Source organism: Nansenia antarctica (genome assembly GCF_963989245.1).
Source record: "Nansenia antarctica genome assembly, chromosome: 6".
Taxonomy (NCBI): Eukaryota; Metazoa; Chordata; class Actinopteri; order Argentiniformes; family Microstomatidae; genus Nansenia; species Nansenia antarctica.
The window spans coordinates 34008655-34032208 of NC_137676.1; the positions used below are offsets into that span (position 1 = coordinate 34008655).

Here is a 23554-nt window from a genome sequence, read left to right on the forward strand (position 1 = left end):
TTGCGCGCAGGGGAGAACAGGGAGGTGGGGCAGGTGTTGTGTGTGTCTCCATCATGGGTATGTCTCTACAGTTCTGGGAAAAAATTAAGAGACCACTCCAAAATCCATCTACAAGTGGGCGTGGCCGAGGACTTTCTGAATACAAACCTGTAGATATGCAACGCCAGGCAGTGGGCTTGCCAGCGCACGGCGGACGAGTTGGACTCCAGCAGGAAGCAGCGCAGGAACTGGATGAGCGTCTCCTTGTCTGCAAACTTGTTGAGCTGACTGACCAGAGCCGTACACAGCTGGTCCTCCTGGCTGCCCACGCCGTCGCCTGTTCAGAGACAACACACCGGCTCATCACACCAAACCCAACCCTTAAAAAGGGAAACTTCACCCAAATGACGAAACGATAGACGTTCTTTTATGTTAAGTACTTTTTTCGTCAGTCCACCATTGATATATTCCCGAAATATCTGCTGTATGAGGCTGTGTGTGCGAAATAATGACACCTTAATAACAAGCGTAGGAACACTTCTGGAAGAAGTCTCAGGACGACACGTTACTGACACAAACAAACCGTTGGTTAGTAAAGGCAGCTGTACAGATAGGAACGGGTCTCTCTCTCTCTCTCAGCTCACCCTCCTTGTCTTTCTCCTTGTCCTCCTTCTTGCTCTTCTTGCTGGAGGACTTGCTCTGGGAGGGCTGGGAGGCCCCCATGCCGGCGCCAGAGCCCCCTCCCGAGGAGGAAGAGGAGCTGGCTAGCACCTTGCTGCCACAGAGGGCGCAGGAGAGCAGCTGCAGAAGCACCGGGGACACGCCCTCGTCTACCAGGAAGCTCACCTGGAGCAGGAAGTAGAGCACCGCTGGAGGACCAATCAAAAGCCCAAAGTTATTTATGATATCCAGAGAACACAGTCGCCGGAACGAAACGCTCAGGGCAACAACAACAATCGCACAAGAGGGAAGAAAGATGGCGCGTCGAGTCCAACATTCAGACACAATCCTCCACTGAACCTGGTGCTTAACGGTCTACCCGATGTGACTGAAGCCGTAAGCGTTCAAAATGAGGTTACAGAAAAAGCGAGTGACTAACAATCCCGAGCTACTCACAGTCGTCCTTCATACAGAACTTCTGCCAGTTGACGGTCCGCTGGGTGGCGATCTCAGCGCAGGCCTTCAGATGTTCCATCTGGGAGGGAGAGACAAGACGCCGACGTCAAACACGAGAACGAGGGGTGACGGCGACACCGGCGTCAGGGAGTTGTCCTTTTTTTTCCGACCGACGTTAAGGTCGGAACCTTACCAGGTTGATGAGAGTGTCGTACTGCAGGGCGGACCCCGAGGTGGCCGTGACTATGCCTGCGCGGAGGAAGATGCCCTGCTCCTCCAGCAGCTTCTTGATGCCGCGGACGTGGGAGTCCAGCGTGTGCAGGTCCCGCAGCTGACGGTACTTCTCCTTGGAGCCGCAGATGAACAGCAGCAGTTTCCGCACCTGCCGCCTCACGAACGGAGTCTGTTGGATCATCAGGTACTACAGCCAGACATATGGGGGAGGGGGGAGAAGGGAGAGTTAGTGTGTGTTTGTGGGTGGTGTGAGGATCGAGGGGGGGCCTGGGAATGGTGAACACCCCCCCGCCGTCTTACTCAAACAGAGTAAGATGATTTACCTCGGAAAGGAAGTAGAACCAGGAGTGGTCGAAGACGGGAGGCTGGATGCGGGGGTTGGTGTCGGCGATCTTCTTGATCTGGTAGGGCAGACGCAGCACCATCTCAGTCAGGAGCTGAGAGTACGCCTCGAACACATCAGCAGCATGACCCTGGGAGGGAGGGAGGGAGGGAGACACACACACACACACACGCATACATGCACACATACACACAGAGAGACACAGACACAGACACAGACACAGACACACACACACACACACACGACACACAAGTTTGTGGGTTTGTCATCTGCTGGGACCATAATAAATGTATGCCGTCACTGAACTGTAATTGGCTTGGGATAAAAGCCTGTGCTAAATGACAAATTATTTTATTATTATTATTATTAATATATATTATTAAAACGTCAATTGGACAAAAAACTGGCCGAAACTCGATACGTTCACTTCAAGATGCTCTGAGACAGATCCCTGATCCCTGTGAGAGGGAGCAGAGGGTTCTGGCGGTGGAGCCTTGCTCACCTTGACGTATTGGCGCAGGAAGAAGGGGCTCATGTCGGGGGGGGAGGAGGAGGTGTGGGGCTTCAGGAGCTGGCTGGCGGCCTGGGGCTCCTCCTCGCCCTGCTGGCTCTTCCAGAACTCCAGCAGGGACTTGAGCACGTGCAGGCAGTAGTCGATGGCGCCCAGGCTGAGCAGGGCGGTGGCCGTGGCGTTGGAGATGAGGGAGGATGACTGTGGGGGGGGGGGGGGTATATTACAGTGGAATATTAAGAACCTTCACATTTGGATTAAACGATGCATTTTTAAAAACAGAAACAACCTCGAACCTCAGAGGAGGACTTGGTGTGTGTACAGGTGAGGGGGGGGGGGGGTACCTCAGAGGAGGACTTGGTGTGTGTACAGGTGAGGGGGGGGGGGTACCTCAGAGAAGGACTTGGTGTGTGTACAGGTGAGGGGGGGGGGGTACCTCAGAGGAGGACTTGGTGTGTGTACAGGTGAGGGGGGGGGGGTACCTCAGAGGAGGACTTGGTGTGTGTACAGGTGAGGGGGGGGGGGTACCTCAGAGGAGGACTTGGTGTGTGTACAGGTGAGGGGGGTACCTCAGAGGAGGACTTGGTGTGTGTACAGGTGAGGGGGGTACCTCAGAGGAGGACTTGGAGCCAGACTTGGTCCGGGACATGAAGACGCTGAGCAGCCTCATGATGACCAGGTGCACCTCGTTGATGGGGCTGCGCTCGTTCTTCTTGGACACATCCTGGGGGGGGGCGGGGGGTACAAGAGACACAGGGGGTGAGACACACACACACACACACACACACACACACACAGACACACACACACAGACACACACACTTCAACCCAGCCTTGGAATGTAAAAAAGAAACAAACAAACAAACCCAAAAAGCAAAAGATGTAACAAAAAAACTATTCTAAAAAAGACAATCCCACAATGCACCTTCTTGTGCATGCCGAGCTCGGCGATGAGCTGAGCCAGCAGGTCGTCCAGGGCGCCCTTGTCCTTGTCGTCCTCCCCGTCCAGGTCGGAGGTCAACATGAGGACCACCTGCATGTAGGGGATGGCGTGCACGCCCCCCACGCTGTGCAGCTGGCCCAGGTGCTGCAGCAGCCGCTCCAGCAGCATCAGACGCACCATGTGGAGCCTGGAGACACACACACACACACACACACACAGACAGACACAGACAGACACACACGACACAGAGACAGAAACACACACACAGACAGACAGACACAGACACACACGACACAGAGACAGAAACACACACACAGACACAGACAGACACACACACAGACACACAGACACGGGAGAGTTGAGAAACAAGAAAGATGCCATCCCACGCCTACCTATATTGCGTCTCACTTTACCAGTAGTAGTAGTAGGCCTAGTAGTAGTAGGCCTAGTATTAGTAGGCCTAGTAGTAGTAGTAGTAGTAAGCCTAGTAGTAGTAGTAGTAGTAGTAGTAGTAGTAGTAGGCCTAGTAGTAGTAGGCCTAGTATTAGTAGGCCTAGTAGTAGTAGTAAGCCTAGTAGTAGTAGTAGTAGTAGTAGTAGTAGTAGTAGGCCTAGTAGTAGTAGGCCTAGTAGTAGTAGTAAGCCTAGTAGTAGTAAGCCTAGTACTAGTAGGCCTAGTAGTAGTAGTAAGCCTAGTAGTAGCAGGCCTAGTAGTAGTAGTAGGCCTAGTAGTAGTAGGCCTAGTAGTAGGCCTAGTAGTAGTAGTAAGCCTAGTAGTAGTAGTAGGCCTAGTAGTAGTAGTAGTAGGCCTAGTAGTAGTAGTAGTAAGCCTAGTAGTAGGCCTAGGCCTAGTAGTAGTAGTAAGCCTAGTAGTAGTAGTAGTAGGCCTAGTAGTAGTAGGCCTAGTAGTAGTAGTAGTAAGCCTAGTAGTAGTAGTAGGCCTAGTAGTAGTAGTAGTAGTAAGCCTAGTAGTAGTAAGCCTAGTAGTAGTAGTAGTAGTAGAAAGCCTAATAGTAGTAGTAGTAGTAATAGGCCTAGTAGTAGTAGTAGTAATAGGCCTAGTAGTAGTAGGCCTAGTAGTAGTAGTAGTAGTAAGCCTAGTAGTAGTAGGCCTAGTAGTAGTAAGCCTAGTAGTAGTAGTAGGCCTAGTAGTAGTAGTAGTAAGCCTAGTAGTAGTAGTAGGCCTAGTAGTAGTAGTAGTAGTAGTGGTGGTGGTGGTGGTGATGTGACCTCTGACCTGTTGCTGGTGTGGATGTCCCCCTCCGTCTCTCCCTCGGAGCCGTCTCCCTCCTGCTGGGCCGTGGTGGTGCTGATGGCCCCGGTGCTGGAGCTGACGCTGCCCGGCCCCGCAGGGTGGCCCTCCACCACCATGTCCCCGTATGCACTGCTGCGCCCCGACACTACACACACCACCGGGGGGGGGGGGGGGGGGTTAAGCCTCTCGTATTCAACACAGCTCGTCGTTCACACAGACACAGTCGTTCACACACAGACACACACACACACACACACACACACACACACACACACACACACACACACACACACACACAGGCACACAGACAGAGTCGTTCACACACACAGTCGTTCACACACACACACACACACACAGTCGCTCACACACAGTCGCTCACACACAGGCCCTCCCTCCCTCCCTCCCTCCTTGCGGTCCACGTACCGCTGTGTTCCCCGGCGACAGAGTCGATGGCGGAGCCGCCGCTCTCAGAGCCCACGCTGCCTCCGTGCTCGGCCGGGGACGTCCTCAGGGTGGAGCCGTCCGTGGCGGCCGTGCTGCCCTCGTCGTCAGACGCTGGGGCTGAAAGCATAACCAGAGCTGTTACAGGAAAAACACCAGAGGCTCTACCACGGCCGGGACACACACACACATGGACGGACACACACACACAAGGACGGACGGATACACACACACACACACAGACGGATACACACAGACACACACGGATGGACACACACGGACACACGGACGGATACACACTCACTCACACACGGACGGACACACGGACGGACACACACACACGGACGGATACACACACACGGACGGATACACACACAGACGGATACACACACACACACACGGATGGACGGATACGCACACAGACACAGACACACACACACGGACACACACAGACACACACAGACACATCTGATGAAATCCACATGAAAGGTGCGTCCTGATAGTCATCACTCTCTATTCTTCACATCCCTTCCTTCTCAAAACGCCTCCCCTTCCATATTGTCCTCCAATGCTTTTTTAACTTATATATTTTGGCTATATTTTGTCTGAATTTTTATTGGACAGAGATAGGGAAGAAGGGACAGTAAGGAGGAGAGGGTGTGTCAGCAGGGCATGGGGCCTGATTCGCTTTTCTGATAAGGAAGCTAGGGAGGAGAGGACGAGAGGAACCTATCGGGACGCTAACCAGTGTTAGTAAACCTTTAAACCACGACACCGCCAAACCCTTACGGCCCGGGGCGTACGTAGCAGTGGTGTACGATGGTGGGGGGTTACCGTGACTCTCTACGGTGTTATCGAGACGGACCGCGGCCCTTGAACGGTGAGTCGAGCCGGGTCAGAAGGTGCAGAGAGAGGTGGTGCCTCCTTACCTGACGCGGTGGTGTCCGACAGGGTGCCAGCGTCCAGGGAGGAGGAGCTGGGGGCCTGGCCAGACAGACCCAGGCTCTGGAGGCCCAGGGCACTGCTGCTGCTGCCTAGGGGGCCAGGGAGGGAGGGAGGGAGGGAGGGAACATTTAGAGTGACAGCGGTTCACCGCTAGGTTCTTTTACAGGTTTTTTTGCTGTGCAATCGACTTGTCAGTCAATTGTTGGATTAATAAAAAAATAAAAATAATAATTGTAAACTAAACTAAAACTAGCGGTGAACCCCCCTCGTAGCGGAATCGGCAGGGGATCAAATACTTATTTCCCCCACTGTATAGATAGTTCATATATATATAGAGAGATATATACATCGTTCAGATTAGTTCAGATATCATGGCTGCTATAGGAGCTAATCAAAGTGATGAAACCACCAGGGTAGGACCAGAGGCAGGAGTACTAATAAAACCACCAGGGTAGGACCAGAGGGCAGGGTAGGACCAGAGGTAGGACCAGAGGTAAGACCAGAGGTAAGACCAGAGGGCAGTGTAGGACCAGAGGTAAGACCAGAGGTAAGACCAGAGGGCAGGGTAGGACCAGAGGTAGGACCAGAGGGCAGGGTAGGACCAGAGGTAGGACCAGAGGGCAGGGTAGGACCAGAGGTAGGACCAGAGGGCAGGGTAGGACCAGAGGTAAGACCAGAGGGCAGGGTAGGACCAGAGGTAGGACCAGAGGGCAGGGTAGGACCAGAGGGCAGGGTAGGACCAGAGGTAAGACCAGAGGGCAGGGTAGGACCAGAGGTAGGACCAGAGGGCAGGGTAGGACCAGAGGGCAGGGTAGGACCAGAGGGCAGGGTAGGACCAGAGGGCAGGGTAGGACCAGAGGTAAGACCAGAGGGCAGGGTAGAACCAGAGGTAAGACCAGAGGGCAGGGTAGGACCTGAGGTAGGACCAGAGGGCAGGGTAGGACCAGAGGTAGGACCAGAGGGCAGGGTAGGACCAGAGGTAAGACCAGAGGGCAGGGTAGGACCAGAGGTAAGACCAGAGGCCAGGGTAGGACCAGAGTGCTGACCTTGCTGGTCCTGCTGCAGGCTGAGGGCGATGGCCAGCTCCACCATGGTCTCGTCGTCTGCGTCCGGGGGGATGTCCAGCATGGGGGGGAAGCCCTCCGCCCCCACCAGCAGGGCCTCCAGGGGAGACGGGTTCCCGTTGTTCAGGTTCTCCGCTGTCTCCAGGACCATGGACTCAGACTGCAGTGAGAGAGAGAGAGAGAGAGAGAGAGAGAGAGAGAGAGAAAGAGAGACACACACACACACACACAGAGACAGATACACAGACAGATACACACACACAAAAGAGGGGGGAGTTGAGTACCACTACCATATGGGTACGGTTCTATACAATCAGTCAGCAGTTTCAGCAAAACAACGTATCAATGCAGATCCAAAAGCGCTCGCTTTTGGGACACGTAGCTGTTGGTCCAGACTCACCACCATCTCAAAGTCTCCGTGGTCCACTTCACTCTGCTCCTGACTCTCCTGTCTACCTCCCTCTCTGCTCGCTAGGCCTGACGGCTGCATCTTGTCATCGGCATCATCGTCGTCGTCGTCGTCTTTGTCTCCTGAATTGGGACGGAACGGGCGAGGTGAACTAGGGTCAAGGTTCCCTAGGGTCAAGGTTAACTGTTGGGTCTGTACCTAGGGTTAACTGTACCTACCCATGGGGGTGTTGGAGCGAGGGGGGGACGGGAGAGTGACATGGCGACGTTTATTCCTCGGTCTGAGAACTCGGATCAAGGCCTGCTTGCAAGCGAAGCTCACAGAGGTGTCCTGCAGGTCAGGAGAGAATAAGTCGTTAAGAGTTTCTCTTCTTTTACAATCATTTTACAGTGTTTTCCACTGCATCCATCACATTAGAATTGGATGGATAGTTGGCACTTGAAAAGCTAAATCTTACATTTAGAATTATTTATGATTAAATCTGGGTAACACGTGTTCGTGTTGCCGTGTTCGTAAATGAGCTCGGAGAGCGCCTGAGCGTCCACGTGACTGCCTCTTGACGTCCAATCAATGTGCGCTCTGGTGAATTTACGAACGCAGGCTTGGTTTTCCAAGCATGTGTTTACAATGAATCTCCAAGTATCAAGTCATTCTGCTAACAGTATGTCATTTTAGTACTGTAAGTACCAGGTAAGACCAGGTTGGGGGACTGTATAAAGTCCAACCATCATGAGAAGACCCATAAAATATCTAAACAAAATGAGGGTGAGGTGGACGACCCTGCTGGGGTTATTGAGTGGGTGAGAGACGTACGGAGCACAGCAGCATCTGCATGTAGATCTTGGAGGCCACGTTGATGTAGTCCAGCTCACAGGTGCAGTACCCGTGGATGATGTCCACCAGCGCGTTCACCGTGGCCTCGATGTGAGTCAGACCTGGAGAAGGACGGACATTCAACACCCTCTCAATTATCCCTACACTTGTTTTCAGGTAAACACTAAACAGCCATGTCCGTTCCAAGTTTAGAATAACAGAACATCTCTCCGCAAAAAACGAATCCAAATGAGACAGTGGATGGAAATACGGTATCTAATCATTTTTTTAATTTTTTTATTTTTTTTAAGTGTTTAGAAAAAACATACAGGCTATCTTTCAGTTCTGTTTCGGGTTTCGTTGGCAACAAGCACCAAAAAGCCCTTTTCTAACTTCTCGACGCTAGCTTACCTGGCAGGCAGGAGCCAGGGAGGTGTTCTTACCTGGCAGGCAGGCAGGAGCCAGGAAGGCGTTCTTGGGTTTGAGGGCGTGGAGCTTCCAGAAGTGGTTCACCAGCTGCATGATGAAGTTACAGCCCTCGCTGTCCGGCTGCTTCTGCCCGTCCTCAGTCATCTCTGGGGAACAGAATCACACTGTTACACTGGGGGCTTCAGAACGCCCCCCCCACCAACACATTACTGTGTCTCAGTGTGGAGTTTCACAAGTGTGTTTTCACAATCACAAGTATCAGTCAAATGAGACCAGAGGAGCTGCCACTGACTACTTATGAATACTATTACTTGTAATCAACCTTTCAAATAAAAATAAAAAACATGCAAGAAAAACAGGTCCAAGGGTAACAAGGGCCCTGTCTTTTTTTTGGGGGGGGCAGCACCAAACTCCAACAAATGGAGCCCTTGAGACCATCCATCCTTCAGGTGTTTGTGTGTTTCGATGGTGTTTGCATCTGATAAAACAGACGGTAGCTAGTAGTCCCTTGGTGTACTTGTGTGTGTGTGTGTGTGTGTGTGTGTGGAGGCTGGGTGAAGGAGGGGCGTTCCTGTGTGTGTGTGTGTGTGGAGGCTGGGTGAAGTGGGGCGTACCTGTGTGTGTGTGTGTGTAGGGGGGGTGAAGGGGGGCATACCTGTGTCCGTGTGCGGGGCCTTGCTCTCGGTGAAGTGCACCAGGTTGTTGGGCCTCATGATGGCGATGGAGCGGGCGGTGATGACCAGCCTCTGGAACACGTCAGGGTCCAGGTCCCTGCTGTCCCGGCTGCAGCTGTTCAGACACTGCACGGCGTTGCTCAGCAGAGACTGGTCCTGCAGGGCAAAGACAGGGATCAGCCATCAATACTACCCCCCCCCCCCCCCCACCACCTCCGGCAATCGCCTGATTATTTCAATTGCTCTTGAATTAGAAACAAGCGGGTATCGGTCGGTTCGATCCACGTTGTCACAGTTTCACCCCCCGGTCTAAGAGGCGAGTGTAACCGGTTTCGTTCCGTTAAATGTCCAAAAGATCTTCTACGATCACATCTCTATGTCACTTGCTTGAGAGTCAGATGGGCATGGCCTTGTAAATGGTAAATGGACTGACTTATATAGCGCCTTATCTCAAAGCTCTTTACAACGGCCTCTCGTTCACCCGTTCACACACTAATGGCGTCAAGCTCATCTCATTGGGAGCAATTTGGGGTTCGGTGTCATGCCCGAGGACACCTGGACATGTGGCCAGCCGGGGCTCGAACCCCCGATCTGCTGACCGTGCGATCATTAGACGCCGGCTCTAGACGTAGGCTGTGGTTGTGGTTACCTTGTGGTTGTGGTTACCTTGTGGTTGTGGATACCTTGTGGTTGTGGATACCTTGTGGTTGTGGATACCTTGTGGTTGTGGTTACCTTGTGGTTGTGGTTACCTTGTGGTTGTGGTAGGCTGTCCTGCTGGTGTGCAGGCTGGCCAGGAGGCCCTTGGTCTGCTGCTGGACGCCCGCGGGTGTGGGCATGGACAGGAGCAGGGTGGCCAGCTCCAACGCCGCAGCCTTGTTCTTCTCCTACACACAGTCAACGGTCAACAACAACACTACTTCATTACCCCAGGGATTTGAGAGAAAAAATAAAGTTGAGGTTGTATATGGTGAAACACATCAATCCCGTTGCGAAAATCCACACTATAGTGCAACAATGATATATTTCGGGTGGAGAAAAAAGGCTTAAAAAGGACAAGGAGAAGTTCAAAGATATTGCGTGGTGGCACGTCCACCTGGCGAGAGTGGGGTGACAGTGCACAAATGTCCAATACACCTTTTACATTTATGGGATACCTTTTTTGCTAACGGGCACTATGAGAGCTTTCATATTACAGGTCCAAATGACAGAAATATTCCTGTGTATAACTTAATCATAAAGCATTTAGACAGAAACGAACTCTTCCCATTCATTTAATTGGTTTACAAGCCAAAGTGACATTGATGCACGGTCCAAAAGCAGGAAAAAACACACCATTCGCACTGTTTAAAATTGAGAAAATGGCATGGCCAGTTTGGACAGTGATCCTAGCTAAGAGGCGCGGTGGAAACCAATCCTATGCTTTAAAATCCAGGTTTGGCAGTGCACAAGTGCACACTTCAGAAAAAAAGGTAGAGAATTGGGACGCAGCATCTGTCAGAAGGAGTAACCAATTCACTGGCCTTTCCCCTCAGTCTCAACTTGCCTTTTCATTGGAGGAACCCACAGCAAAGCAGCTCTCCAAGGCTTCCAGAGAGCTTACCACCAACCTAAGAGTGAGAGACTACCGTTAGAATCCTGAATCATCAACCACTTTCACTGTCAAATCAATCAAAAGCCACGTGTAGTCTAAACTACTAGTGAATTTATCAAAAATAAATGTAGGGAGAACTATGGGTTGCATTAGAGGCACCCTCATAAAGTGATGTTATGTATGAAGAGTGTTTCAAACACACACACACACTCACACACACACACACACACACACACACACACACACACACACACGCTCACACACACGCTCACACACACGCTCACACACACGCTCACACACTAGGGCTGGGACGACGCGTCGACGTAATCGACTACGTCAATACGTCGACTTGCGTAATGTGCGTCGCAAATAAACAACATGGCTGCGACCAGTTACGAGCGACGTGTCATTGATTTTCAACAACGCTTAACTCACGCTTTTATTTTGAAGACGCGAAAACGAAACCGGAAGTCTATAATATCAGAATGTGCCTCTTGTTGTCTTTCAGAGTCAGAGAACAGATACCAAACATGTTTGCTATAATTATATTACTTGGCAGTAGGCAGTCATTACTCAATGCTCGTGTCATTTACAGAACAGCATGGGTTGCTTGCACTGTTTGATCGCGTCATAAAAAATTAACGTCTCTCATTGGCGAACATTCACACGGAACACGGAATGGCCGAACTCCGACTGTGCTGTAAAGTGGGTGGAGTGGAGTATGGACTCCGCACATGCGATAGTATGTATACTAGTATACTAGATAGTAGTATAATCATGCGAGCTTTTATCGACAGGAGATCTCCGACACAGTCGTACATCAATGGCGCGGTTAAGGCTTATCCCTCTGAACCTGGCCGATCATTCGGTGCATCCCTACTCAAGTATTGTGATTTTCTGTCGTTTTTCTTTTCCCTGTCCAGTGTCCCTGTTAGACATGCCATCATTATGAACAGCTAAGATACTGTAACTTGTTGACCTCCTAACTGTCTCTCGCGACGCACCCGCCCCACACTTTGAGAAATACTGACCTATAATAATAATAATAATAACCAGGAGGCAGGCGGGGGGAGAGAGGAGGGGGGGAGCAGAGAGAGGGGGAGAATGTTATATTGTTACTGAGATCGTTATTGTTACTGAGAGGTATAGTTACGGTATTCCGGTTAGAATTTCACTCGAATTGCACTAATTAGAGGATTTTATGTTGGTATTTATTTCGGTATTCCTCCTGAAAATTACTTGAACTTGCCTACTGCATTACTTGCACTTTTCCTTTTATTTGAAGTGAACTTTTATATTTTATAATTATTTTATTTTATGTTGGACTGTAAGAAAGAGAGGATATTTTTTGTTGTGTCCTGCAGTGCAGAAGCCTAATGTATATATTTGTACAAGAATAATTGAATAAACTACTGAAATGTTAATAAGAGAAGTTTTTGACATTTATTTTGGGAAAATTAAGTGATACATCAATCGAACAGTAAAAATAATAATCGTTAGACTAATCGAAAAAATAATCGCTAGATTAATCGTTAGAAAAATAGTCGTTTGGGACAGCCCTATTACACACACACGCTCGCTCGGTCACACACACGCTCACACTCGCATACGCACACACCATGCAAACAAGCAGAGAAAGGGCAGTTTACTAACCAGTCCAAGGTTGATAAGGACTCAGTTTCACAACTTTTTTTTATTGTATTTTTGGGAGCAAAGAAAAAGAAAAAAAATGTGTGAGGGTCAAAGAAAGAAACAAGTGAAAGTAAATGACTGAATGCAGGGCTCCAGACTAACAGTTTCCCTAGCAGCACCAGTGCGACCAACACAAAATTGTGAAAGGGCAATATTTAAAACTGAGTAAGTGTCATAGAGCATACATTATAATAGTGGTGCAGAGCTACAGAAGGTACTATTGAAAGTGCAATAATGCATTTTTATTCAACTAAATTCAACAAGTATTTTGCTTATTTCATTACTCAAGGCATTGGAGGACATTACCACCAGTCACACATTTGGACTACCTGTCTATCATAACATCGCCGTAAGGCCATTCAAGTAGAGGATGATTTGGGACAGAAAATGTAATCTTCTTCTGGCTCCCAACCCTGTTGTCTAGAGGCCAAGTACAAATCATATAGATAAGTAGTATAGACAGTCCACTTGGACTTGTAGGTAGGATAGTCCAAATGGACATTCAGACCAGATCAGACCAGATCCTGCACATGACTTCAGGTTCAGAGAACTGTAACAGCTAGACTACATGACAGTCTCTCTACATGACTCCCAGGCAAGCAGTCGCACAGAGTGAGTCTTATTAAAGGACATGTGGCTTGCACAGTAAAAAAAATAATTTGGCCGACAAATGTGAGCAATTCTAAGCGTTCTGAGTCTGGAGCCCTGCAATTTAAACAGAGGAGAAGCATGCCGAACAGGGCATTATGACAGCAGCCATGCACTGGACACATCACACACATCACACACACACACACACACACACACACACACACACACCCTCCCCCAGGACCACCGTTACCACTGCCACCTCAACTCCACACAGACTCTGTGGTTCATACTCCAGTCTCCACACAACTATTACAGTAGACTTATCTAGAGCACAGGCGTAGGGGTTGGGTTCCCCTCCACCCCCACCACGCTAAATCAACACCTTCAGACACATGACATATCACAGGGAGGCTCAGATATGTTGTAGGTGAAGAAAACTAATCCAAAACACATCCATTCCCTGGCACAGTGAGCTGAGCCAGAGGGCTCTGTTGCAGTAGCGTCTGGTTTGACCTTTGAACCCCCACCCCCGCACCTCCCCCCGGGTACGGCGTTTACCTTTCCAACACGGTGCAGCTGGTGGAGGTGGGCGTGGCGGCGTCGCCGTCCGCCGCGCCATTGCCCTGGTTGAGGTTGGGGCTGCACACGTTGTTGACGGAGGCGGAGGGGAAGTCCTCGGGGGGCTCGTCGGGCCAGCCAAACTGCTCCTTGGTCTTGCCGTAGATCTTGATGGAGTCCAGCATGGTGACTCCGGCCGGATCGACCGACGCTCCGACTGGAAATGTAAAAAAAAAAAGGGGGCGTGGGAGTGGGCGGGGATTCAAGCAGACACAGACACACACCGCGATGGGACTTGTATACAAAAATACTTCATTATTTCAAGTATTATTTATAATTACTTATAATACTTGAATGTACATTAGCTTTAAAACATTTTTTATTTAATTGTTATTTACCCGGCCCTCCTGCGAGTACACAAAAACGATTAGTCGTGTAGGGGGCAAGAGGATTAGTCATGTACTAGTCACGCAAATTTACACTGTGCAACCATTTCAATGTGTCACAGCAATTTTGTCGTTATTTAAAGTAGCTGCTTTGGAAGCTCCAGGATGCCTCCTTTACAAGTGTTGCGTTGCACAGGGAACAAAGCCATATTAGTTTCTGTTTAAAGTATTCCCACACTTTTGACGCTTTTTGGGGGGAGGAAACCATCTCTACCTTCGGTCAACTAATCACTGCACCCCTAGTGGTCGACTAATCACTGCACCCCTAATGGTCGACTAATCACTGCACCCCTAGTGGTCGACTAATCACTGCACCCCTAGTGGTCGGCTAATCACTGCACCCCTAGTGGTCGACTAATCACTGCACCCCTAGTGGTCGACTAATCACTGCACCCCTAGTGGTCGACTAATCACTGCACCCCTAGTGGTCAACTAATCACTGCACCCCTAGTGGTCAACTAATCACTGCACCCCTAGTGGACGACTAATCACTGCAACCCTAGTGGTCGACAAATCACTGCACCCCTAGTGGTCGACTAATCACTGCACCCCTAGTGGTCAACTAATCACTGCACCCCTAGTGGTCAACTAATCACTGCACCCCTAGTGGACAACTAATCACTGCACCCCTAGTGGTCGACTAATCACTGCACCCATAGTGGTCGACTAATCACTGCATCCCTAGTGGTCGACTAATCACTGCACCCCTAGTGGTCGACTAATCACTGCACCCCTAGTGGTCGACTAATCACTGCATCCCTAGTGGTCAAAGTCTTGCTCTTACTGAAGATGGAGAGCTTCTTGTCCGCCTGCAGGGCCTCCTCTCTGGTGAAGGGGAAGTCAAACCAGCGGGAGCGCGTCAGGTTCATCTGCATGGTCCGCCCGAAGATCTCCAGGTAGGACGGGGCCCGCTCGATGGCCTGGGTGCCCACCTGCACCCGCATGCCCGTCATCACCATGGAGCTGTTGTTGTTGACCGCCTCCACCGTGAAGCCTCCGGGCTGGGACAGGACGGGGAGCAACAACATGACCAATCAAGAACCATCACCATGTATTGGGAGAGCACTTTGTACATCGACAAATGTCGCAAAGTGCACCGATAAGACCTGAATAACCTCAAGCTGAGGCTAGCGACAATTGGCAACCGCAAAAACGGAGGAAGAAAAGAAGAGGAGTGTTTTATTGTTTATTACACAGGGAACCTGAAAAGAATCCATCCCCATAGCCCCCCACCCCACCTAACTAGCCCCTCCCCTTGCCGAACACCACTACCTGAGTCCTCACCTTAGTGTTGGCCACGTACATCCCTGTGGAGTTGAGCCTGTGTTTGATCTGCTGTCCGTTGTAAACCTGGAGCAGGTCGTTCCCGCCAAACTCCACCTCCGTCAGCTGTTGGTTGTGCTCAAAGAAGTCCACGGGGAATGTCACCTGACTGGACGTGCGTGTGGCTAGAACGGAAAAAGTTGACAATCCGACTCAAATGAACAAAAGGCTATATTAGCTACAACTTAGAGGACCATAAACATGGGTAAACTCAAACCCAGACATTGCGAGGAGAGTGCTGCTCATGATTAGCCTAAAAAGTAGAGATTGGGTTACCAGGGATGCGGTCACTTACTGACATAAAGAGGGCAAGACAACATTTTCAGCACATCACGGAAATAACCTGACCCATCCCTTAAAGAAGGATAAGATGACCCATCCCTTTAAGAAGGATAAGATGTCACCCTGGTCGTGAAACAACCCTGTTATTCTTTTGCTCGACACATTAGCAAATCCATTTGGACAGGACACCCGTGAGATTATATAGTCTGGCACACAGGGCACAGAGAGTCAGAGTCAGAGTAAGAGTAAGAGTAAGAGTAAGAGTCAGAGTCAGAGTCAGAGTCAGAGTCAGAGTCAGAGTCAGAGTCAGAGTCAGAGTCAGAGTCACAGTCAGAGTCACAGTCAGAGTCAGAGTGAGTCAGAGTGAGTCAGAGTCGGGACTCACTGGCGGCGGCGGCCTTGCGCTTGCGGACGGGCTTCATGATGCTGATGGCGCTGCTGGGCTGCAGGGAGGGCTGCAGCCAGTAGGAGGTGTTGTCCACGTTGGCCATGTAGATGCGCAGGCTGCCGTCCTCACACAGCAGGATCATGGTGGTGCGCTGCTGCTCGTTGCTGGCCGTGTGCCGGATGGCCACCATGTCCTGAATCTGAGGAGAGGAGAGAGGAGGGAGGAGGTCCGGGAAGGGGAACTGCTTTACCTCTTTGTGAAGCACACAGGCTGGCTGATGCGAATGACGTTGTTGACGCTTGTCAGAGACAGACAGGTGTGTGTGTCTTGGGGCTCAGTGTGTGGTGTGTGTGTGTGTGTGTGTGTGTGTGTGTGTGTGTGTGTCCGTCTGTTCCAGCCTTACCTTGGCCTTAGCGGGCAGGGTTTTGATCTCCTGGATGAGGAAGGTGTCAGGTTTGATCATGATGACCAGAGGTATGCCCGTCGTCTGCTGCACACAGCACACCAGGCCCGGGTGGTTCATCACCTCCGACCACTGGCACAGCGCCGGGGACGTCTTGCTGCCCCCGTTGGAGCTGGAGAGGTGGGAAACAAGAGAAAGAGTGAGACATCTAGAAGGGACAAGAAAGAGAACGCATACAACTCTGTATTTTTGTTTTTCTTTTTTTTCGACATCCAGTACATATTTTGGGGGAGTAGAAATATCAGGGGCTGCAGGCCTTATTTACCCTTTGACGTTGATGGTGAAGAGCCTCTGCACGTCCGTGGTGCTGCGGCTGACCGTGGCTGCGAAGGACTTGCCCTGGCTGTAGCTGAAGAACAGCATCTGCAGCACGTGGGAGTAGTACACAGAGACTCCGCCGCCCGCCACCTGACCGTTGCTGTCCTGGAACACACAAGAACCACCGCCAGGCCTAAAGTTACAACAGTTTTAAAGCAAGGCCACCTACAAAATAGTGGCGAAACGTTGCATTGGGCCTTTAAAACCGGGAGCTTCTATGACATAATGATGGCATGATGATAAGAGCTTTCCAAAAATAGACAAAGCTGAGAGATGGTAGCTAATATCTCAGAAATTGTGCCATAGCCTAGCCCTTCTTCTTTCTGCCCGCACAGCCAGAAGACCACCAGGTAACCTGATCATCTTTGATGGGTTGGATTTCTTTTAAGGGCACTGCGGCCAATCAGTCAAGCAAACAGGGCCAACTTTATTGTACTTTTCTGTTCAGTAAGTTTACCGCTCATCCCGATTGCGCTCGATAGACCAGACAAGGACGTCGTTGTGATCAGCTAGGATAAACCTCCTCAAGATAGCATACATGGTCAGGCATGTTTGACCTTTCTGTGACAGCGTAAGGGGTGCACGCCGTGCAAGTCCTTAAGTTGGCCAAGGACGACCGGTCTAATATTGACTCAAATACTTCTCCGGCTCCTCAGGGCCTATCATTTGCAGCCTCTCTCTCCCCTCCCAGTCACTATGCTGAGCAGTTCCTCTGCAACGAGCTTGTTCTCTGCAGCCCAGTAGTGTTCCTTCCTGAGTCTGTTCCTTCCTTTCCCTTAGTGTTCCCTGTCCCATCATGATCCTGATTATGCAAAGCCACATTTGTAACACTGATTCTGGCTGAGGTCCTCCCACCTCAACTGCCGTTCACATGGCACTTTTCCCCACTTCAGGCTTCAAAGTTCTGTGTGAAACTGAAACCTTCTTGAACATCTAGTACCGGAGACATTTCCTAACAGGCCAGTGTTTCCTCTACATGCATTTCATCGTGGCGGGCCGCCACGATGGAATTTCCTCCGCCACCATTCAGATTTCTCAAAAAAAAAAAAAAAAAAATTCTCAAAAAAAAAAAAAAAAATTTTTAGCTGATTAAAATATATCTGATCCTAGATCAGCGCTATAATGGATGTTGACTAAAAGTGCACCTAAATCCACGCCCATCTCTCTCTAACCGCTGATCCAAAATCAGATTAATGACATTCAGTTGACGACGTGACACAAGGGCTCCTGATTGGTCTAAATGTGAACTGTGGTATTATTGTTATTGTGTACAGGCCACCGTAGTGACATCCGGGGGGTATTCCATCAACATCGCTAAAGGGAAAATCCAGGTTTAGTCTGATAAATCTCGCGAGAGTTCTTACAAATATCCAGGCATGCTTGAGTGTGTTGTTGACAATCGTTCATGTCCTTCATTAAACGTTTAGCTTTGTCATTTGATACGCCGCCTACGACTACCATCTCTCTGCACTACAGTAAACAGTTAATCAGTAACGTTAGCCGCTTTTGTGCTCATGTAGGCCTACTTCGTATTATATTATAGCTGATGATCTTTGTGTGTGTATGTGACTTGTCAGTCACAAGTTTATATTCTGTATATTCATTATTTATTTTTTTTGGCCATCCTCTAGTTTTGGCTGTGATTAGAAGAAAAAAAAAAAAAAAAAAAAACGTTGTTTTGAGCGCGCGTGCGCGTTTCATGCGCGTGCACGCGAAAAAATCGCGCGCGCTATGCGCGCGGTCACGGCCACCCGCCACCATGGTAAAAATTCCTGGAGGAAACACTGCAGGCATCGCGATAGTAAAGGTAAAACGTGAAATAGAATGGCATTAACTAGCTCCACAAAAATGTTGTCAGCTTTTCAACTGGTTGAATTCAAGCAATGAGCATTCCGTTGTTTGTTTTTGTGGAGACGTGGTGAAAAGTCTTAAATGATGTTGTTATAATGATGTTCTCATGGAGTGTCATCCCTCGGTCTTATATTGAGATCAATGATGGCTGTCACAGGCACTGAGAATCATCGGTTGCTTACTTTCTTTTTCCAAGTTAATTTGAGAATGTGATTTTTAGGTCAGGTCTCGGAGTGCATATGTATTTACCTTCAAGTCCTCGTGGTTGATCTCCAGCACGCTGGTGACGTAGAAGGGGCCGTGCTGGGCGCTGCTGGACTCGTCCATCACCTGGGTGTACATGTATCCGGCTGAGGACATGATGACGATGATGTTCTTGCCCTCCTCGTTGAAGAGGAACGTCGCATCTCGGATCTTGGAGCTTGGGAGTAAGAAGTAGTACATGGGGCTCAGGGCGTCCGTGGACAAGTCGTAGATCTGAACGGGGCAAATAAATAGTCAAAAACACGCAATGACAACACCTATGGTTTTGATAGCCAACAGTTTACAACGGTACAATGGACACATCGTCACGAATTGTTCAGATGGTCATACGACAGGAACGCTCAGTGATGGCTGGGATAATAGCGGACCTTGACGAAGTCTGCCGTGATGATGGCCAACTCCGTCTGAGACCCCGGGAGCCAGATGGCCTTGATGATGAAGTTGCCGGTGGCCAGCTGAGGATGCAGGACCAGGTGGTCCGACACAGAGCCTGTGCTACTGAATGTCAGCACGTGGCAGTCCTGAGAGATGGATAGGAGAGAGAGAGAGAGAGAGATAGATATACAGTACAGGCCAAAAGTTTGGACACACCTTCTCATTCAATGCGTTTCCTTTATTTTCATGACTATTTGGTACATTGTAGATTCTCACTGAAGGCAACAAAACTATGAATGAACACAAAATTTATAATAATAATAATATGTTATTATATATATATATATATATATATAATATTATTATTATATATTTTATTAACAAAAAAATTATCTTATTTTATTAACAACAAAAAAGCATAGGGTGGCTACTTTGAGGAATCTAAAATATAAGACATATTTAGAGTTATTTCACACTTTTTTGTTAAGTACATCATTCCACATGTGTTCATTCATAGTTTTGATGCCTTCAGTGAGAATCTACAATGTAAATAGTCATGAAAATAAAGGAAACACATTGAATGAGAAGGTGTGTCCAAACTTTTGGCCTGTACTGTATGTACTACTTATTTCAATGGTATGAAGTGACTATACAATGACTCGACATTTCAACGCAACAAGTAGGATATTCTGAGACGCCTGTGAGCGTATGCATGTGTGTGTGTGTGTGTGTGTGTGTGTGTGTGTGTGTATGTATGTATGTATGCAGTGTTTCCTCCAGGAATTTTGACAATGGTGGCGGGTGGGCGTGACCGCGCGCGGTTTTTTCCGCGTGCACGCGCATGAAACGCGCACGCGCGCTCAAAACAACGTTTTTTTTTTTTTCTTCCTTATCACAGCCAAAACTAGAGGATGGCCAAAAAAAAGAAAAAATGAATATACAGAATATAAACTTGTGACTGACAGTCACATACACACACAAAGATCATCAGCTATAATATAATACGAAGTAGGCCTACATGAGCACAAAAGCGGCTAACGTTACTGATTAACTGTTTACTGTAGTGCAGAGAGATGGTAGTCGTAGGCGGCGTATCAAATGACAAAGCTAAACGTTTAATGAAGGACATGAACGATTGTCAACAACACACTCAAGCAGTAAATAGAACAGTCTAAACAACTTGGGTACTACGGACGGAACAATAGTCTCAACCTATAGTTCCGTGCGTGAATTATGTCAACCCACCACATTACAGAAGTAAAATCACAGTCAGATGGAGCATTCGGTAAACAGCTGAGTATCAGCTGAGTTAAAGAAAACAAACTCTTACCTTTGATGAGACCCACATGAGCCCTGTTTTCCCGTACTTCTCCCGTGTGTCTCTTATTGTCCAAATGTTCCCTGAATTTTAGCTGCATGTTTTTCCAGCATGTAATTCCGTTGTCAATAAAAAAATCGTCTCCCCTTCTTTTCCCCTTGACAATACTGTGTCGTTGCTAAAGTGACGGCACATAAGAATCGTTTTTTGACTTGCAAATGTCTGCTAACGTAGCACTTGAAACTGGCGCCGTTCTCTGGACTGCAGCTGCTCCCGCGTTAGCATTAGCATCCATCTTTTCTTCTCCCTTCTCACCGTCACGAGCTCAAATGACACTTGTCGGCCGATCTAACTCTTAACACTCACTTACAGGACTTCTGACACCATGTCGTGTTATTCTATTAAACATACACGTGAGTCCTTCTGTATTTCAATGTAAGTGTCTTTATTTTAACTCGCTCTGTAAGCTCTACAATACCGGTCTCTTGTTGTCTCGTCGTAACCTGCCCACCTGACCTGGGGGGTATTCCATCAACGTCGCTAAAGGAAAATCCTGGCTTATTTTTGATAACTCTCGCGAGACCTATCAGAATATGCCTGGATATTTGTAAGAACTCTCGCGAGATTTATCAGACTAAACCTGGATTTTCCCTTTAGCGATGTTGATGGAATACCCCCCGGATGTCACTACGGTGGCCTGTACACAATAACAATAATACCACAGTTCACATTTAGACCAATCAGGAGCCCTTGTGTCACGTCGTCAACTGAATGTCATTAATCTGATTTTGGATCAGCGGTTAGAGAGAGATGGGCGTGGATTTAGGTGCACTTTTAGTCAACATCCATTATAGCGCTGATCTAGGATCAGATATATTTTAATCAGCTAAAATGTTTTTTTTTTTTTTTTTTTTGAGACTTTTTTTTTTTTTTTTTTGTGGACTGAATCAATTCGTGGCGGAGGAAATTCCATCGTGGCGGCCCGCCACCAATAAATGCATGTAGAGGAAACACTGATGTATGTATGTATGTATGTGAGACCTTGAGGCCGCAGACAGCCAGGTAGTCCTCGTTGCAGGGGTTCCCTGTGAGGCTGAGCACGGTGAAGGGGACGGGGGCCGACGCCAAGCGAGTCAGGGTCAGCTTCCTCTTACTGGAGTCCGCCTGTTTCAGGAGAGCAGACAGCTGCAGCACCGTGATCTGCCAAAGGTAGAGGATGAACGGGTTAGACACAGACAAAACCTGCAGTGGAAGAGGGGTTGGGGGGGGGGGACACTGAACTGTTTTTTTTGCTGGCCCCGCCTCCACCCCCCGTGGGATGGAGGACAACTTAACTGGTATTCTTTAGTAATAATAATACAATGTCCGACTTGGCGGACGGACGTTTGCGGCGCGTTTGAGTAGGGCTTGATCAGTGGCCTCACCTTGCCCTTCTCGTGACTGACGGCGAGGTGCTGCCGGCGTCCGTGGGGGGAGGAGAGGACGCACATGGCCACGCGCCGCAGGACGTGGGCGCTAATGAGCTGGCGGATGGTCTGGCCCTGGTCGCCGCTGTAGTTCATGCGCACGTTCTCAAACGCGCCCTCTTGGGACCCCAGCGTGGGCACCTGGGGGGGGGGCGGAGGAAAACACCTGAAGTGGAAGACTGGGAACCATCTAGAATAGCTTTTCACATGTCACTCCGCATTCCCAATGTGCCGCCCTGCCTCAACACGCTCTAGACACGACTGGACGACTGAAGTTTCTGAGACGACTGTTTTTTTGTAATTCTTCTGGACGAAGGTCCCATCCATATCTCTTACATTTAGCCGATTGCTCCATATCTACAGGAGGGCCTTTGGGTTGACCAGAACATATCTAGCTACGTTTCAACTTCACTTTAGTACCATGAGCTGGTCGGTCATCTCCACGGCCTTGTCCTGGGTGTGCAGCTCGTTGAGGGCCTGCTGGGCGCGGCTGCTGCTGCCCACCGCCGACGCCTGCTGGAAGTTGGTCTGGATGGCGTCCATCAGGAAGATGAGCATCTCCAAGACGACCGCTGCCGTGGACGAGCCCGACTGCGACAGAAGAGATGGGGTGGAGGAGGGGCGGGGGGGGGAGGGGAGGGGAGAGAGAGGAAATAATCTTTTGGTCACCAAATGCGCCGTTCAGTGGAAGGACAGTTGTGGAACTGTCAGGACTGTGGGAGTGCAAAATGTGTGCCTTGAGGATAGGTTTTAAATTACAGGATGATGACGTGCAATTTCCATATTTCTATCACATAACTGTTCCTCTGACAGAGGATTCTTCATCCACTTGGAGTAAAACATTTAATAAAATAAAAATAATAATAAAAAAAGGGGGAGGTTGGCACTTGTATGTGTAGCAAGTTCAGTTGGCAGAGAAATTCTTGACTAGGACAATTTATTAGAGGAATTGAATCCGACGGGTCCCGTGAGGTACGGTACCGGCCTCTCAGGTGCGCCAAACCTTACAGGAGCGGACGCAAGTCTGCACTGCCTGTTAGCACTCACCACTTGTGCCAGCAAGTCTTCCTGGCAGCCTTCGATGTTCTTGCACACGCTGCTCTTCTTGGGTCGGTCCTCGTCGATGCCCTTGCCGTCACAGATGGTCACCTTGCCCTTGTCGGCAGGGGAGGCGCTCTGGTGGCGGATGGCGCTCTCGGGCATACGCAGCTCACTCTGGAACGCAGACGACTCCTTCAAGGTGGAGCTGATACCACTGCTGGGACTGCGCTTCACCAGGGCCTGAGATCCAGAAACACACAGCGGGTCAGTCAACGAAGACGGTACACTGATAAGCACAAATGAACACGTGCATATTATCAGAGTTAGGGAGGTCGGCAAACACTCAATTTCACATACAAGGTCAGAGTTTCATTTGGCCGACACCCGCACGCCCATGCTCACTCATGCACCACACACACAGTGGGTTTTG

At 49.4% G+C, this 23554-nt stretch overlaps 1 protein-coding gene across 1 annotated transcript in view; it reads right to left on the bottom strand.

The window, feature by feature from the left end:
* ubr4 (ubiquitin protein ligase E3 component n-recognin 4) overlaps positions 1-23554 on the bottom strand; it is a gene marked incomplete at its 5' end in the record, with an annotated part of 98586 nt that overhangs the window by 32073 nt on the left and 42959 nt on the right. The window contains 31 exons of the mRNA XM_080534371.1: positions 148-316; positions 624-848; positions 1096-1174; positions 1289-1516; positions 1653-1802; positions 2175-2384; positions 2794-2907; positions 3109-3313; positions 4363-4525; positions 4804-4941; positions 5751-5855; positions 6813-6990; positions 7231-7361; positions 7458-7569; positions 8053-8174; positions 8496-8627; positions 9137-9311; positions 9907-10041; positions 10701-10764; positions 13590-13806; positions 14820-15036; positions 15320-15483; positions 16026-16227; positions 16432-16603; positions 16757-16914; positions 18910-19137; positions 19293-19445; positions 21659-21817; positions 22042-22224; positions 22504-22674; positions 23134-23364. Coding sequence (XP_080390497.1) covers positions 148-316; positions 624-848; positions 1096-1174; positions 1289-1516; positions 1653-1802; positions 2175-2384; positions 2794-2907; positions 3109-3313; positions 4363-4525; positions 4804-4941; positions 5751-5855; positions 6813-6990; positions 7231-7361; positions 7458-7569; positions 8053-8174; positions 8496-8627; positions 9137-9311; positions 9907-10041; positions 10701-10764; positions 13590-13806; positions 14820-15036; positions 15320-15483; positions 16026-16227; positions 16432-16603; positions 16757-16914; positions 18910-19137; positions 19293-19445; positions 21659-21817; positions 22042-22224; positions 22504-22674; positions 23134-23364 — 5090 coding nt within the window. The remainder of the gene's footprint in view (positions 1-147; positions 317-623; positions 849-1095; positions 1175-1288; positions 1517-1652; positions 1803-2174; positions 2385-2793; positions 2908-3108; positions 3314-4362; positions 4526-4803; positions 4942-5750; positions 5856-6812; positions 6991-7230; positions 7362-7457; positions 7570-8052; positions 8175-8495; positions 8628-9136; positions 9312-9906; positions 10042-10700; positions 10765-13589; positions 13807-14819; positions 15037-15319; positions 15484-16025; positions 16228-16431; positions 16604-16756; positions 16915-18909; positions 19138-19292; positions 19446-21658; positions 21818-22041; positions 22225-22503; positions 22675-23133; positions 23365-23554) is intronic.